Consider the following 16,313-nt stretch of genomic DNA (forward strand, 5'->3'; position numbering starts at 1 on the left):
CAAAATTCTATAAAGCAGTTATCCTTCAATAAAAAATAAATAATTAAAAAAAAAAGAATACTGGAGTGGGTTGCCATTTTCTACTTCAGGGAATCTTTCCAACCCAGGGATCAAACCCACGTCTCCTGCATTGCAGGCAGATTCTTACCACTGCGCCACCTGGGAAGCCCAGGAGGATTAGTGGATATTTTTTCCTCAAATTCCATGTATGACTATTGGCAAAAGTGTCAGATAATCTTGATAATCTAAGTAAATCAGATAATCAAACCAGAGAGACAAGGGAAGCCTGATGCTCTGCCACTGGTCTCATACACTTAAGAAACGTTATCAGGATTCAGACTGCATTTCACTGTTTCTCCAGGGCGCCTACGTCTCTCCTTTGCAGAGAGGGTTCAGATGTGACACGGTTTTGTGTCCCTGATGCTGCTGATGCTGTTTTGTTCCTCCCCACAGGGCATCTACAGCTGCATTCACGGAGTGCACATTGAAGAAAAGAAGAAGTCTCCGGACTTCAACCTGACCGGATCCCAGAGCAACATGTTAAAACTCCTTCGATCCGCCAAAAACATCTCCAACTTGTCCAACATGAACTCCTCAAGGATGGATTCCCCCAAGAGAGCTGCGGACCTCATCCAACGAGGCTCCCTCATCATGGACATGGTTTCAGATAAGGGCAACCTGGTATACTCAGACAACCGGTCCTTCCAGGGGAAAGACAGCATCTTCGGGGACAACATGAACGAACTCCAGACCTTTGTGGCCAACAGGCACAAGGATAACCTCAACAACTATGTGTTCCAGGGCCAGCATCCTCTGACTCTCAACGAGTCCAACCCCAACACAGTGGAGGTGGCTGTCAGCACGGAGTCCAAAGGGAATTCCCGGCCCCGGCAACTTTGGAAGAAATCTATGGAGTCACTCCGCCAAGACTCCCTCACCCAGAACCCCATCTCCCAGAGGGACGAGGGGCCTGTGGAGAACAGAACCCACTCCCTGAAGAGTCCTCGGTACCTTCCCGAAGAGGTGGCCCATTCGGATGTCTCGGAAACGTCGAGCCGGGCCGCGTGCCACCGGGAGGCTGACAACAATAAGAACCACAAGGCCAAGGACAACTTCAAGAGGTCCGTGGCCTCCAAGTACCCCAAGGACTGCAGCGAGGCGGAGCGCTCCTACCTGAAAACCAAAGCAAGCTCCCCCAGGGACAAGATCTACACCATAGATGGCGAGAAGGAACCCAGTTTCCACCTTGACCCGCCCCCGTTTGCGGAAAGCATGGCCCTCCCCGAGAACGTGGACTTCCCTGACACCTACCAGGACCGCGGCGAGAGCTTCCGCAAGGGGGACTCCACGCTGCCCCTCAACCGGAACGCCCTGCACGATGAGGACGTGCTCCCCAACAATGAGCCGTATAAACTCTACTCCAAGCACTTCAGCCTGAAAGACAAGAGCTCCCCGCACAGCGAGGGCAGTGACCGGTACCGCCAGAACTCCACACACTGCCGGAGCTGCCTGTCCAACCTGCCCACCTACTCGGGCCACTTCACCGTGCGGTCCCCCTTCAAGTGCGACGCCTGCCTGCGGATGGGGAACCTCTACGACATCGACGAGGACCAGATGCTTCAGGAGACGGGGAACCCTGCCGCCCAGGAGGAGGTCTACCAGCAGGACTGGGCCCCGAACAGCGCGCTCCAGCTCCAAAAGAACAAGCTGAGGATCAGCCGGCAGCACTCGTACGATAACATCCTCGACAAACCCAGGGAGGTGGACCTTAGCAGGCCCTCCCGGAGCATCAGCCTCAAGGACCGCGAACGGCTCCTGGAGGGAAACCTGTACGGGAGTCTCTTTAGCGTCCCCTCCAGCAAACTTGCGGGGAACAAGGGTTCCCTTTTCCCCCAGGGCCTGGAGGTCGGCAAGCGGAGCAAGTCCCTCTTGCCGGACCACACCTCCGAGAACCCTTTCCTCCACTCCTACGGGGATGACCAACGCTTAGTGATCGGGAGGTGCCCCTCGGACCCTTACAAACACTCGCTGCCATCCCAGGCTGCAAACGACAGCTATCTCCGCTCGTCTTTGAGATCGACAGCGTCATACTGTTCCAGGGACAGTAGAGGCCACAGCGACGTGTATATTTCAGAGCATGTTATGCCTTATGCTGCAAATAAGAATAATATGTACTCTGCCCCCAGGGTTTTAAATTCCTGCAGCAATAGACGTGTGTACAAGAAAATGCCTAGTATTGAATCTGATGTTTAAAACCTTCGATTAATGTTTTATCTATAGGGAAACATACCTAATGGCCAACGTTCTGGACGGGTAAATGGTGGATGCCCCAATAGTGCCCTGACCAGAGGAAGAGGATTTAGGAAGGTATTTTTCAGTTGGTTCTTTTGCACATGGCTCCAAGCCATAGTCTTCCACTCAAGGAATCTTGTGAGGTGTATGCTGAGCATGCGAGAGCCCAGATAGGTGAGTCCTTAACCAAAAATCAATCCACACCAGGGCGAGTCTCCTGGACATGCCCGCCAGGTATGTTGCAATAATGATGCATCGGATGCCAGTGATCATGTGACAATTTCCTATATTCCAAATTCCATTAAGACCAGCCCACCCTATAATTTCTTCATCAGAAATGCCTCACGGTTTCTCTGATACAGAATAAGCAATATGGTATGCATGTAAACCTGACACAAAATAAAACAAGAATGCATCCACACTGTAGTGAGACTGAGTGTGCCAGAAATTCAGAAGTTCAGCTTTCTAAGCGGTTCAGCTTTATTGTTCTGCCTCCCATGACGGCCCTGGCCCAACCCCGGAACTCCAGACTCCCCCAAAGGATAGCAAACCCGCGAGTTCGTGGTTCACTCTGCTAGCTTCCTCGTAGTCCATTTCCAAGACACATGGAGTAAAAGGCCCAGGAGGGCCCTCAGGCAGAGAGTGACAAGAGTCTCTTTGGATGTCCGTTTGTGTATTTCACAGACACACTCTCACCCTTGGCTTCGGTGGTCTTGCTCAGAGCTGCACAGACTCACACATGTGTGTCTTCGATACCACAAGTGTGGATCATTCGCCTATGACGCAGCGGCCCTTGTAGTTGATCCCGAAGACTCCTGTGTACGTAAGTTTGCATTTCCCCCTCTTCTGGTGATGACTCAGGGTTGTATAGTATCTGTTACTCTCCCCCTCCCTCCAGGAACCTTCACTAGTTCAGTCCCCTGAATCGCCGTGGTGGCAATTAATTAAGTGTGTGTTGCTGTTCCCAGCATGGTGAATGTGGGGGCACGTGCCAGTGGCCACGTGTGTGCCATGATCTCTAAGAAGTAAAATGCTGTCTGTCTTGCTAAAGCCCAGTGTAGCCATAGGGCGATCTTCCTTAACCCGTCCTGAAATTCGGCGGGACATGCGTCCCCGCTCCAGCCTCCTTAAATCAACAGCCTTCAAAACAGGAGAGACACTCATGTATCTACCCTGAGCATCCTCCCAATTGTGGATAATCTTTAGTGGGACGAGTGATTCCTCTCTTCTGAAATAGTCACTCTGTTGAAGGCCGACTGCCTCACCAGCACCAACAGAACTCACAAAATTCCTCGAGGCATTTGTCATTTCCGGGTCACTTCCATCATCCCCTTCTCACTCGCCTCAAACCTGTGAAAAAATGATAGGAAATGATACTCATTTCTGTCCGCTGTGAGGCAAGGCTGGGGGATCTTGACACATGAGAAGCTCTCAGCGCAGCAGCTTGTGCATTCAGCATGCCCCTGCAAATGACAAGCAAGTTGTTATATTACGACACGTCACCAAAACAGAATTTTCTAGCTTAAAAATTAAACATGATAAAAACCACACACAATATTCATTACATATTTTATACAGTTCAAATCTAGTAATTAGCCTGTTTTAAATACATGAATATCCCTGAGATGTTTGGGCTAAGTAGCCACCTGACTTGAATAGTCCCTGGATCTGTGTTGATGTCCTGTTACAGAAGCCCTAGGCTAATGCAGACTAGCCGGACCATTCCCCGATTTCCTCCTGCATTTTGCCCTGGCCTCTTGGAGGAGGGGACAGAATGACAGCTTGAAAAGTTAACCCGTGTCTTAGAGTCATGCTGTGTTCTGTCTTGTAGGCAGTGATTTCCTGTGAGTGGGCAGGTGCCGGGAATAATTCTCTTAGAGCTTGAGGATTCGTTGAACGGCTCCAGCTTTGAGATAGGGCACCTGACCTACCATATTCCTGTAATGATGAAAAGTGCTTGCTGAGACGTTCAGGGTCAGTGGGAGAGAGGCAGAGGGAGCCAGTGAAAGTCTTTGAGGTGGACAGGCAGAAGGGGCTGACAAAGTACTGAAGATGAATGCACTTGAATGTTGCATTTTATTTCTTGGATGTTGCACCTTTGCTTCTCCAGCGACGAAGAAGCCTAGATTAAAGAACCTGGAATAGCCCCCCAATCGCTACTCTCACTCACACCTGTGATCGTATCATCTTTTACCATGTTCCGCCTTTGCCCTTCCACTGCTTTTCAGACCTGTACACCCCCAGCCAGGATCACCTCCGTTTCCTCACAAGAGTGTCATGTCTTAACAGAAAATGAATTGAAGTCTCCCAGAAGAGAGCCGTGGTACATCACCAGTCGAAAGAGGCTATCTGTCTTTCTCCACTGTCCTCAAAACCAGGGAGCTGCCAAAGGTGGCAGAGACCTCCAGGGAGAGTGAGAATTACACTTGGAATGACCCCATAGATCAAAAAGCCTTCTTCTAATAACAACATTAGTTCTGCTGTTTACCCCATACTTCTCTGGGTGTAGAAACTAAATATATGGCTTTGGGAAGAATCGACAGCAATGTAGCCAAAAAAAAAAAAAAAAAAAAAGTATACCCTTCCTTTAATACCGAAAGGGCTTTTTTAAAAAAGAAATAGCTAGAGTTGGGTGCAATGTAATCAGTGCATCATTTCCTTCCTCCATAGATACACTGACACCTAATAGTGATGATCCCAAACATCAGACAACCGACCATTGATTGATGGTCATTTTCCAACTGAAAGTTAGTGATGTCGAGCTATTAGAAGGCCATCCAAGTCCTTCAGTTCTTTGGGGAAAGAGTAGCAGGAGTATAACGTCCAGAGGTAAATCACACCTACAGGACAGGAGGTGGTAAGAATTACAGAGGATGCCCTGAACTATGGGTCCATTACACAGGATTCCTCAGACACATCTCAACTCTGAGTCCTTAGATATGTTGGTGCCAAGGATCCAGGATCTCTGACCTCAAATGTGTGCCTGAGTTTCATCTGACTCAAAGTCGGAGCTGGTGTCCGTCATGATGCTACATTAACTCTTAATGGTTTTTTCCACTTGAGAAGGACCAGATAGGTTATAGTGCACTTGTGCAACCAACTTAAAATGTTCTATGTAAGAGGAGAGTCTTCTGAGATAGAGTCTACTCTGGGCAACCTTGGGTTTCTGGAAAATTGTTTCCGTTATCCTTATATCTGCAGGTTCCTAGGCCATCCCAGGTTTTAGTGCTCTGAAGGGCGAGATGTCAGTGGGTCTGCTTTTCTTCCAGTGAGGCTTCCATGAGAGGTGAGGGATTACAATCGTCCTACTCATTACACTTGTGTCCTTTGCAAATCGCATTGCATTCTTTTAGCCAGCACTGTCCCATGGACTGTACCTGGTTTTCTCTTCCCTGTTTCGTTAAGGTGCCTGAGAAGTGTTCATACTTAGGTTTTCCAACAAAAGCATTCAAATTCATCCTTTACAGCAAACTCAGTCAAATCAATTCACACTTATTTTCAGGGGATAAAAAATAAAATTACACCTTGTTTACAAATGAAATAGTTTCACTTAAATGGGACTCCAGCCAAGGCAGTTAATTAGTCAAAAGATCTACGGCTGCCGTGCGTTCATACATTGTTTATTCTATTTGATATGTCTACCACTGATGTGTATTTAATATTCTGCATCTTTCTCAGGAAATGACAAATGCCCTGAATTCTTTGCAAATGGAATTGCTAATGAATAATAAAAGAAAAAGTTGATGTTAATTAAATGGTGATTAAAAATTTTTCTCCTTTAAACCTAAAAAAGTCGAGCCTTAATAATCAGTTGTCTTATAAATCAACACCTTGCACTGAAATCCTTTGCGGGGTTTAAGACCTAAATAAATACTAAGTTGAGAAACCTAAATATCTTTCAGAAGAGCTGAATATATTCGTTAACATTATGCAAACCCTGTACTGTTTCTTTATGTAGAGCTGTTGTTTATGGATTCTTCAAAGGGGAACATGAATTGCTTCTGAAATGGAGCCTGTTTGTATTAAGCGCAGCTAGAACAGACATAATTGGACTTTAAGGGAAAACCAACAGCAAAAAAAACTTCCCAAACTTAATAGGTGAAAGTTAAACTCAGTGGTTGGTATTTAATATGATTTCAAGGCAATTTGCATTCCAAAAGCAGTGTTTATTTTCCCTTGAGACAAAATAAGACCTTTCCGGATACCCCATCTTCTCTTGGTAAACAGTGTTTTAAGTGTTTAATGAAAGGTTACCTGGAGTTTTGACTTGAAAAGTTCTCCCAGTATGCAGTTGCCCTTTCGCATTCAACCCCTTTACATTGTTCTATGTTCCTATCTAATTGTATCAGATGAGGTCAGCTTGGCCCTTGATGGAGATCGGAGATGTCCAAATTCACTTATCCTGTGAATATCAATGCTCGGGTACACATGTATATAATATACATGCTTGTTTTCTACAGTTTACACGTACGTGTATTATCCAAATAAAATTGTATATAATGTAAAGTTTATGTTAAAATTTAAATGATGATAAGGATATTAACACATGGAAAACCCATTCTGGCTATTGATGGGATGATATTTCTGTAAAGAGGGCACTATTTTTTTTTTTTAATAATCTCGATTCTAGGGAGGATAACAGAACCCAAGTGGCATTTTTGTGTTGGAGTTCTTGGCCCCTTATATAAAAAAATATCTGGGGTTAGGGGTGCGGGATTTAGTCTGCTCACTGTTACTCTAGAAGACAGTACTGATATGGACATGCACTTGATTTCTGCAAAGCCGCTGAAGGGCGCGTTTCCTGTTTAAATGCCTTCTCTTCTTTGCCCACCCACACTCTTCCGTGCCCGTAAATACTCAGTATAGTATCAGCTAACAGTGTCTGCCCACAAGGGTCTTAAAAAAACAGAACTTATAGAACTACACCAAGATTTGGGGCAAGGAGAAAGGAGATGGGAAAATTAAGAGAAAATGATGTTGCAAAGGGGCGGTAGTCATCTGTTTCAGACTGTCAGGTTGACAGTGTCAGAGTCAGGTCTAGAACCCAAGACTTCCTGGTCCAAGTCCTAGCTTGGCTCCCCTTTCCAGGCTATCTCATCTCTAGGTTTCTCTCAAGGGTGTTCCCCTGAACACCTCTAGGATCAGTGCCGGAGAACCTCACAGAACTGACCTGGCTGTCTTTGCCTTTGCCTTATACAGACCCATGCACCCTTCTTTGAATTTGGTTTTCCTTTAAGCTCCCCCAAACCCCTTGCCTCAGAGTCCTGGAGAAGAGAAACCTCTTTCCAGGGACTTATTCCTTGGGAAGAGTGGGTAACGGGATATAGTTTAAAATCTCAAACCAAAGATGAAAACTGACAGTAATCATTGAGGTTATATTGTTAACATTTCTCGTTAGCCAAGGATGAACAAAGGACTCTGATTAGCTGATGGAAGCTGACTAAGTATCCACTCTCCTTTTAGGGCCAATTTGGGATGGAGGAGAGGCAGAGGGAATAGAAAGTACAGTCTCTCCCCATAAGCACCCTCTAGAATTTCAGTGCCCTAGGACGAAAGACAACCGAGAACACAGACTAAATGAAAAAACTGGAAATGATGAAGTTTTCATCAGGAGATAAAAATGTATGTGATTCCATGATCAAACAAAACAGGTAATCCCTTCCCTAGACTTACTTCCAAGTAACTTTAGAGAATATAGTTGTTCCTGGAGATACCCATCCACGACGGTACTCAGGAAACCTAGGAGCACTGATCAGGTGAACAGACTTACCCTTCTCTGATTTTGCACAGGTAGGCTTGGATCTGGGTCCTCTCAGTTCTCCAATCCTTGCCGCATCATGCCTCCTTCCACCTCTGCTTTAAGACATGTGCTTTAAGAAAAGGTTGGGGGGAAAAAATCCTCAAAGGACTGGGAAATAGACCATGATGTAAAAAGACTATTTCCTGAAAGCTTTTGTGTTTGGTTTGGTTTTTGACTTGTGAAGAGTACTTTGGATAGTTCAGGGTAAAAAATGTATCAGGGAGGAAAGTAGAGAGAATTCCTGTGGAGTCCCAAGTGCCTCGTGTTGTGGCTAGCCAAAAAGAACACGTCAGGTGCCTGGAAAGAAAAGGGGACGATGAGATGGCAAAAGGAATTAAGGTGTATTTCAGAAAGATGGTGGGGTGGAGAAGGGGCTTATTTTTTTCTCTGTCCATCCTATTCTGTGCATTTCTGAAACATTGGGGTCTCCGTTCATCCCAAGAACGTGCCTTGGTTCAGCACCTGAATTTGGAAATATCAAAATGTATCTACATTGCATGTAGACTGTATTCTGGGTATGTCCTAGAATGTGATCCTCAAAATAGCCTGGGGATGTAAGTAGGTTTGCTCTCCTTTTACAGATAAGAAAACTGATTCAGGTTGGTTTCAGTCTCATTCAGCCATAAGAATCTGCTAATACATGTGTATTATTAGGCATAGTCTTGAAGTGCCTGATCTCCTCCGGGGGAGGGGGTCAGAATAGAAGTCTGAAAAAGAGATGTATTGTTTTGAGGTCCCCGGGGCTCTCTCTTGAGTTTCTGCCTCTGTGGTGAAGAAGGTGATGAGTGTCTGTTTTGGGGTGTGTTGAGAACTCCCAGGATCCCACCTCTGTTCATTGGTCCCTCCTGAGACTTGAATGCTATCTGTGTCTCTCCCCATATGCTTGCACTCAGCACTTACTTTTTTGGTTCCTGGGGAGTTATTTTCTCTACTTAGCATGTGCCTAATATTAAATACCCCTTTCCTAATATCTCTTCTTTTTCTTAGTCGACATCAGGGATAATTCCATTAACATATGCAAATAATATGCCCACACACACACACACACACACACGCACACACACATGCTCACACACACTGCCTTGTGGCCCCCATTAAAGCCTTCCTACACATGGCGGCCCATTTTCAGAAAGAGGATACTGCTTGCAAGTGACTGTCCCTTCTGTTGATTGTCTTTGCCAAGCAGACAGAACAGAGTTTGGAGGTGTGACAGGGAATAGGAAATAGAGTTTGTGCATAAATGACCAGGAGCTTTGGTAATCAGTATGACTGAGGGCCAGCTATTAAGATTTTTTTCCCCTGGTCACTGACTTTAAGATAACTGTTGAACCACTGCAGTGCTTGTTCGGTTCATCTCGTTAAAGAATGTCACACCGGAATATTCCCACCAGGCTTTCTAGGAGCCCGAAATGATGTAGGGCATAGTGCATTGTGTAGGCAATGACCCATGAAGCCTTTCTTGAACCCCTTCTCCCATGTTCTAAGCCATACCCCTCTCTCCTAGCATTTATATTTACTGCGAGGTGGGGCACAGTAGAACCATTTTATAGAAAAGGAAACTGAGTGAGGTTTGAAGGAATGTTTATCTGGGGGATTCTGTGACTCAATCCCTCTAGAGGGTCAATTAACCTAAGGTTAAATGACCTTAACCTTAAGGTTGTCCTAGTCCCTGAGAAATTCTCTAGCCCTTTACATATTTCAAGCTGGCAGTAAAAAGTCTCTGAAGACAGAAAGGTTATTGTTATTTAATAGTTATTTGAGATCCTGTTGTTGTGTCTACAAATGCATGACAACATTCTCCCAGGGATGCTTAGCTTTGCATAAACTAGAACACTCCAAAGAACAATTTGGCCAGTGGTATCTCTTCACTGGGGCTGTATTTCAAAGCACACAACTCTCCAGGGAGCAGGAACCAAATTGTAAAAATGGAGTCATTTCTCAGATTAACTTTCTCCAATAAGGTGTCAGCAGTATGTAGAAACAAACAAAACCGAGATCATCTCATAAATCCCTCTTATATACCACATACGTGAAACAATGAGTTTGCATCCTGGCAATTCTGAGAACATTCCTCATTAGCCATAGCCCTTGGTCATAACCTCCTCCAGTTAATTCCCTCTCACACCTTTGGGAAGGATTTAAGTTGAGCCTTCAAAAGGATATTAATATAACACGTAGCCAATACCACAGCTGCCTTTTAAATTAATAAGGTTAATTGTTCTCCAGCAAACATAAGTTTGTCTTTGGCATTTTAAATGCTTCTCATTGATCTGACATTTTGCTGTTTCAAGCTTTTAAAAGGGCTCAAATCGAAGACTATTGATAGCTGAGCAAATAGTGAAGGTCCAGAAATATAAAAAACATTGTTGGCTTTTCCATAAAGAACAATCATAAGATTTTGAATTCGATTGAGGTTTCTACATTAGCCATCTAAGATTTATTGAATTATTTCTGTTCTCAGTTAAGCTAATTCGAATAAATGAACTGTATTGACTTTTTAAACCTATTTTATTTTTTTAGAAAATCTTTAGTTTATTAGGTTTGTAGACACAGTTCTGGGGCCATGACCATTAAGTAAATGTTCCTGGGCAGAAATTTATTAATAAGATTCAGATGACTATTTGGGGTCATATTCAGTTAATCATCTTTGAAAATCTTGATGGATTTGGGAAGATGAATATAGCACTCCTGACATTTATGTTTCTCAAATTTTTTCCCTGGGAAAGAATGTCAATTGTTTATTTTTTTCAAATAAGAGATAAGGTCAAGAATAATATTTTCATAGAAAATTCAGTAAATTACTCAAGAAACTAATTACATGGCTAGATATGGCTCAGATGCCTTCCAAGCCTGAGGGTCCCCAAAGATTTCTCTTATCAGTTGTTTTTAACTCTGAATCTTAATCTTATTCATTCCCTTGCTAAAACAAACTTAAAAGCATACACTTTCCAAATTATTTAGTCGGGATAAATCAATGTAGTTTATCACAATAGAATGTCTGTGTGTATGTTTATGTATAGTCTATATATTTCAAGCTGAATATTTGGAAAGAATTAGGTGAGTTAATCGGTGGCTTGAATAAGAAGAAGATCATAAACATCATAAATAATGGCTTTCTCAGACAGAAAAAGAGGGTAAACTATCCATCTTTCACTTGTGTTCTAAGACTCACTTAATAACACACTAGCTAGTCATCACCCAAAAGAAAGAAATTGAATTAAGCAGTATGAAAGGTCCGTGTCTGAGTTCACTTTTAATGCAACATGGATAGGATTATACGTCTGTATGCAGAGGGTTTCCATTCACAGCTACACTCAAACAGTCGAAAACCCACATCAGAACTGGCTCAATCTCTGGTTTGGTGGAGCCCAAAGCAAGCTGCGTTCTCTACTCAGTGGTTTTCATTCAGGAATAAGATGTTCACTTACCAACCGCAACCGTTTATATCTGTCATGTTTTAATCCACTGCATGAGGAAGTGCTAATAACTGTATTAAATATTTCCAAGCATAGCTACAAAATTACACGTTTGCTTAACACCTTTCTATGATAGAGGAAGTATATACTATGGTTGTCTCCTTGTAGTATGTCTTTTATTTTTATTCAATGTGTTATCAACTGTTTTAAGGAATGGGGTTTGAAATGTGTGTGCAAACTGGTATGTACATAACTCCTGAGGCAACAAAAGTGCCCAGTCATATGGTGTAAAAATGTAAATACAGGAAAATTTCATTTTTCTAATAAAGATAATTTCTGCCAATTGATATGAAAATGAGAAATGGAGTTGTGGTCTTTGTTCTTGTTGCTGCTGCTGTGGTTGTGGGCATCAGGAACATTTCAAATGGATTCAGATGGGCTTCGTATTTGTAGAAATGGGAAATTATTTGACTTGCCCCTCTGTGCATTGGAGGAGTGGTGAGGGGAGTGTAGAACTGGGAAGAACCCAGGACTTGGCTTCAGGATTTTAGCAGCGAGCTTGGCCACTGTCCTTCACCTGAATCTCATCATCCTATGCAGTTTCCACACTCACAGTCTTGACTCTGATAACACTGAACTTTGCCGAGGCCTGTGACTTATGATTCTGGGGGGGAAAAAAAGAACCATGGTTAAAGCCCTCCTCTCCTTTTCATATCCCAGGCAACAGCTGACCGCAAAGAACCATCCTTCTCCATATGCCTTTGATATGACTCATGGATGCCTGCTTGTTTCTCCATGCCGAGGCCAAACACAGACCCTTCAAATTCCCAGTCTTTTCCTCATAAATGATCAGCTGACCTTCTTATTCCCAATGATCAATCAAAACAAAAATTCTTGTTGACCTGCCAGAGCCAGTACCCAGCCTCCTCCTGGGAATGGACTGGCCTCAGATTCTCAGATCCACTGCTGTCCATTTGCACCTCTCTCCCTCATCTCATGCTCCCACATGCTGTTCTTTCCAGTTCTGTTTACCACTGCCTACAAAAGAAACACTGCTTTTACCTAATGCTTGAGACGCTTGCAGATCTTATAGTCACAGGACTCTCCCCATTCCAATAGTCCTCCCCCTATTGCAAGAGTTCCTTTCTTTTCCTTGAAATAATTCTTCTCAATCAAGTCTCTCCTGACTAAATCTAGATTTAATTTTCATTTGACAACTCCCAGCTCTAGATCAAATGACATTTCTAAAACCAAAATCTGACTGTGTTCACTTCACTGGTTCTTTACTTCAAATCTTCAGCTTGAAACAAAGGATCCACAGGTAAAGCCCGAATTCCACAGCCCAGCACAGTCTTCACAGTCCCCACCAAACCCCTTCCTACCATGTGCCTTAGGCTGTATCTGCAACTAAAGTCTTTCTGCTCCTCTCCAAAGACACTGTGAGCTCTCAGGGTTCCCTGCCTTTGCTCAAGCTCTTCTTTCCTCCTGAGATGCTGGTCTTCTGCTCATCTCCTTGTCAACTCTCTTCGACAGAAGCCTCTTCTTAGTCTTCCCAAGCTCTCCCCCAGCAGCAGAATGAACAGTTGACTTTTTCCATGATTCAGCCCCTTGTACACACACATCTATCAAACGATTTAGCAGGCTTTACTAAACTTTTTGGAAAAGACCCTGTTGCTGAGAAAGATTGAAGGCAGGAGAAGAAGGGGATGACAGAGGATGAGATGGTTGGATGGCATCACCGACTCAATGGACATGAGTTTGAGCAAACTGTGGAAGACAGTGAAGGACAGGGAAGCCTGGTGTGCTGCAGTCCATGGCGTCGCAAAGAGTCAGACATGACTTGGTGACTGAACAACAACATCTGAACTTTTGGAGCTTCTTGGGTGGCACTAGTGGTAAAGAATCCACCTGCCAGTGCAGGAGATGCAAGAGACATGCATTCAATCCCTGAGTCGGGAAGATCCCCTGGAGAAGGAATGGCAACCTGCTCCAGTATTCTTGCCTGGAGAATCCCATGGATAGAGGAGGCTGGTGGGCTACAGTCCATGGCGTCGCAAAGAGTCAGACACAACTGAGCGCACACACAAACACACTGAACTTTTTCATGTGATCTCTCTCTCCTTAGAATGTACGGTTTTCCAGGGCTTTTCAGTTCTAGATGAAAATGTATAGTTTTTCATCTTTGAATCCTAGCACCCAGCCCAGCATCTGACATAGAGTGGGCCTTTTTGGATGGGTAAGAGAAGAGCTAATTGGAAGAGTGGGTGGCTGATGGTTGGGTGAGTGGCTGGATGGGCATATAGATGGAGTGCCTTGGAACCTGCTTTTGGTTTACTTTGCTCTCTACCTTATCTACTTGGACTATAAATGCCATTGATTAGTCCCATATCTTTTTTATATCTGTCTGGCCTCCCCTATAGACTTACATATCCATATCTGTATTGTGTAACTCCACCTAGAGATCGTAAAGACATCCAAATGCCAAAATATCTGAAAAAGCGTATTGGACCATCCCGCCTCTCCCCCACATAGAATTCTTATCTCCCCCATCTCAGGAAACAGCTCTGCTACTGACCTGAGGTCTCAGGCTAAATACTTCCTGGTCATCCTTCACTTTTCTTCCTGACCCCCCATCCCCCACCCCTTACTCCATCCACCAGCTCTGTCTGTGTGACTTTTAAAATGCATTCAGGATCCATCTGCTTCTCGTCACTCCTACCACTGTTAGCCAGACCATCACCTCCCATTTATGCAACGCAACTGCTTTTTAACCTGTGTACCTGCTTCCCCTCTTGCTTCCTTGTCTCCATTCTCCAGATGGAAGACACGAATTACATCACATCCCTCGGTGGGACTCAAGTCTTTAGTACCTTCGCATTATGGTCAGAATAAAATCAAAATTCTTCCCCATTCTAACTCCATGTCCCAAACTCTTGTTTTGAAAATTATTTATTTGTCATTTTTAATTATTTTGGGCTGCACTGGGTCTTTGTTGTTGGCCCACGGGCCTTCTCTAGCTGTGGCAAGCGGGAGCTCCTCTCTGGTTCTGGTGTGCAGGCTTCTCATTGCGGTGGCTTCTTTTGTTGGGGAACGCAGGCCCTGGGGTGCAGGCTTCAGAAGCTGTGGTTCCTGGGCTCTAGAGCACAGGCTCAGTAGTCGGCCTTAGTTGCTCCATGTCATGTGGGATCTTCTCAGACAAGGGATCAAACCTGTGCCCCCTTCATTGGCAGGCAGATTCTTACCCCTGGACCACCAGAGAAGCCCCCAAACTCTTACACCATAGTACACACTCTGAGGAAAAAGACAAACGTTTCCCTTTGCTCTTGCCTTATTCCCTGTCTTTGGAGTCTAAAGATTCCAAAGCCTTTTCTCTTTTTTTGGATCAGCCAACGATGGGCCATTTCCAACACATTTTCCATTAACTGAAGTGGCACTAAATACCCTCGCTGCTATGAAACTAATCGGCAATTTGTGAGATGCCTTTACATCCATGTAGCCCCATTTTGGTTCATAATTATTTCCTAATTAGGAGGTGATTTATACTTGGGACTTGGGACATTTGCTTTTGCCAGTGATGTGGCTATCCAGAATGGTTTAGTTCTTTTTTTTTTTTTCTCCCCCAAGATCCTGCTGGCTAAAGCCAGATGACCAGACAGCCAAGCAAACTTAATTAACAGACAGTTCTGTTCCTGTGGGAGGGAAAAATCTCTCACTTTCCAGTCAAATGTGCTATCACTCTGAGAACAAAACCAAATATATTTCTTTTGGAAGACCTTGTAATCTTCTGCTAGGAATGAGGGGTGGGGGGAGGAGGAAATCAGTTATCTTCTTTTCCAAGAGTTTTGATGAAATTTATTAAAGTTCTTTCAACTAACCCATCTGTGTAAAAATCTCTTTTTAAATCTTTAAAACACTCCATTGTAGCAGGGATTATAATACTCATTTTACATATTCAGAAACCAAGGTTCAGAGAATTGAAGTGACTTCCTCAAGACTATACAACCAGGTCATTGTGAAGCTGGGACCAGAGGTGAGCACATGTCAGCTGGACCTCACATCCCATGATATTTTTATCTCTACTTAGTGTTCAGCATTACTTAAATTCCAGTAATCACAGATTCCTGTGCAAAAGGAACCACCTCTGTGTCCCTGATGACTTACATATTGTCAATGGCCAGTAAATGTTTTTAAATAAACAAGAAGCAGAAAGAAGAACCAGGAAGTCTCAGTTCTTGGCCACATCTTTGCTGTGTGACTTTTGTCTTTTCACTTCACCTCTCTGATTCTTCTCATAGTCTTCTCATGCATATCCGTGAAATGAGGATTTTCAGCTCCAACTCTGCCCTCTTCCTAAGCATGTGCAGGAGCATTGTCAACTATACCATACAAAAGATAACTCCTGTACTTTCTTTAGTTCCAAAACTTTGGAGTTGTGTTCCAGGTATCTCCAAAGAAAAACAACTTCCAGTGACCATCTGACTTCTCTTCTTTTCTGCAGATAGAAGGTATCTTTTCCTGCAGGTGAGAATGGTCCAAGAATTAGAGGTCATAGATCAATCAGGACTTTCCATTAAGGAAGCAGATAGAAAAGTAGCCCCTGGCTTTGTTTCTGAGCTCTCCGTGGTACTGAAAATTCCAAAGATGTAGGTGCCAAGGCTTCACCACTCTCCTTAGACAGCAGATAGACAAGAGGTTCCCATTTTTGTTTCTGGAAACTTCAAGATACAAAAATTTCCAAGTTTGTATCTGCAAAGCCTGGTGCACTATGGTTTAGCAAAAACTTCCATTCAGCTTGCACGCTGGGA

The 16,313-nt window shown here is 44.0% G+C and overlaps 1 protein-coding gene across 7 annotated transcripts in view; it reads left to right on the forward strand.

The window, feature by feature from the left end:
* Positions 1-2,718, forward strand: part of GRIN2A (glutamate ionotropic receptor NMDA type subunit 2A) — a 450,066-nt gene extending 447,348 nt beyond the window's left edge. For all 7 annotated transcript variants that reach the window (XM_081559277.1, XM_081559275.1, XM_081559280.1 and 4 more), the window contains one exon: positions 454-2,718. In XM_081559277.1, the coding sequence (XP_081415403.1) occupies positions 454-2,253 (1,800 nt within the window). In that variant the 3' untranslated portion in view covers positions 2,254-2,718. The remainder of the gene's footprint in view (positions 1-453) is intronic.
* The last annotated feature ends 13,595 nt before the right edge of the window (positions 2,719-16,313 follow it).

The sequence above is a fragment of the Giraffa tippelskirchi genome, chromosome 13, assembly GCF_054371585.1.
Source record: "Giraffa tippelskirchi isolate mGirTip1 chromosome 13, T2T-mGirTip1v1.2.pri, whole genome shotgun sequence".
Classification (NCBI taxonomy): domain Eukaryota; kingdom Metazoa; phylum Chordata; class Mammalia; order Artiodactyla; family Giraffidae; genus Giraffa; species Giraffa tippelskirchi.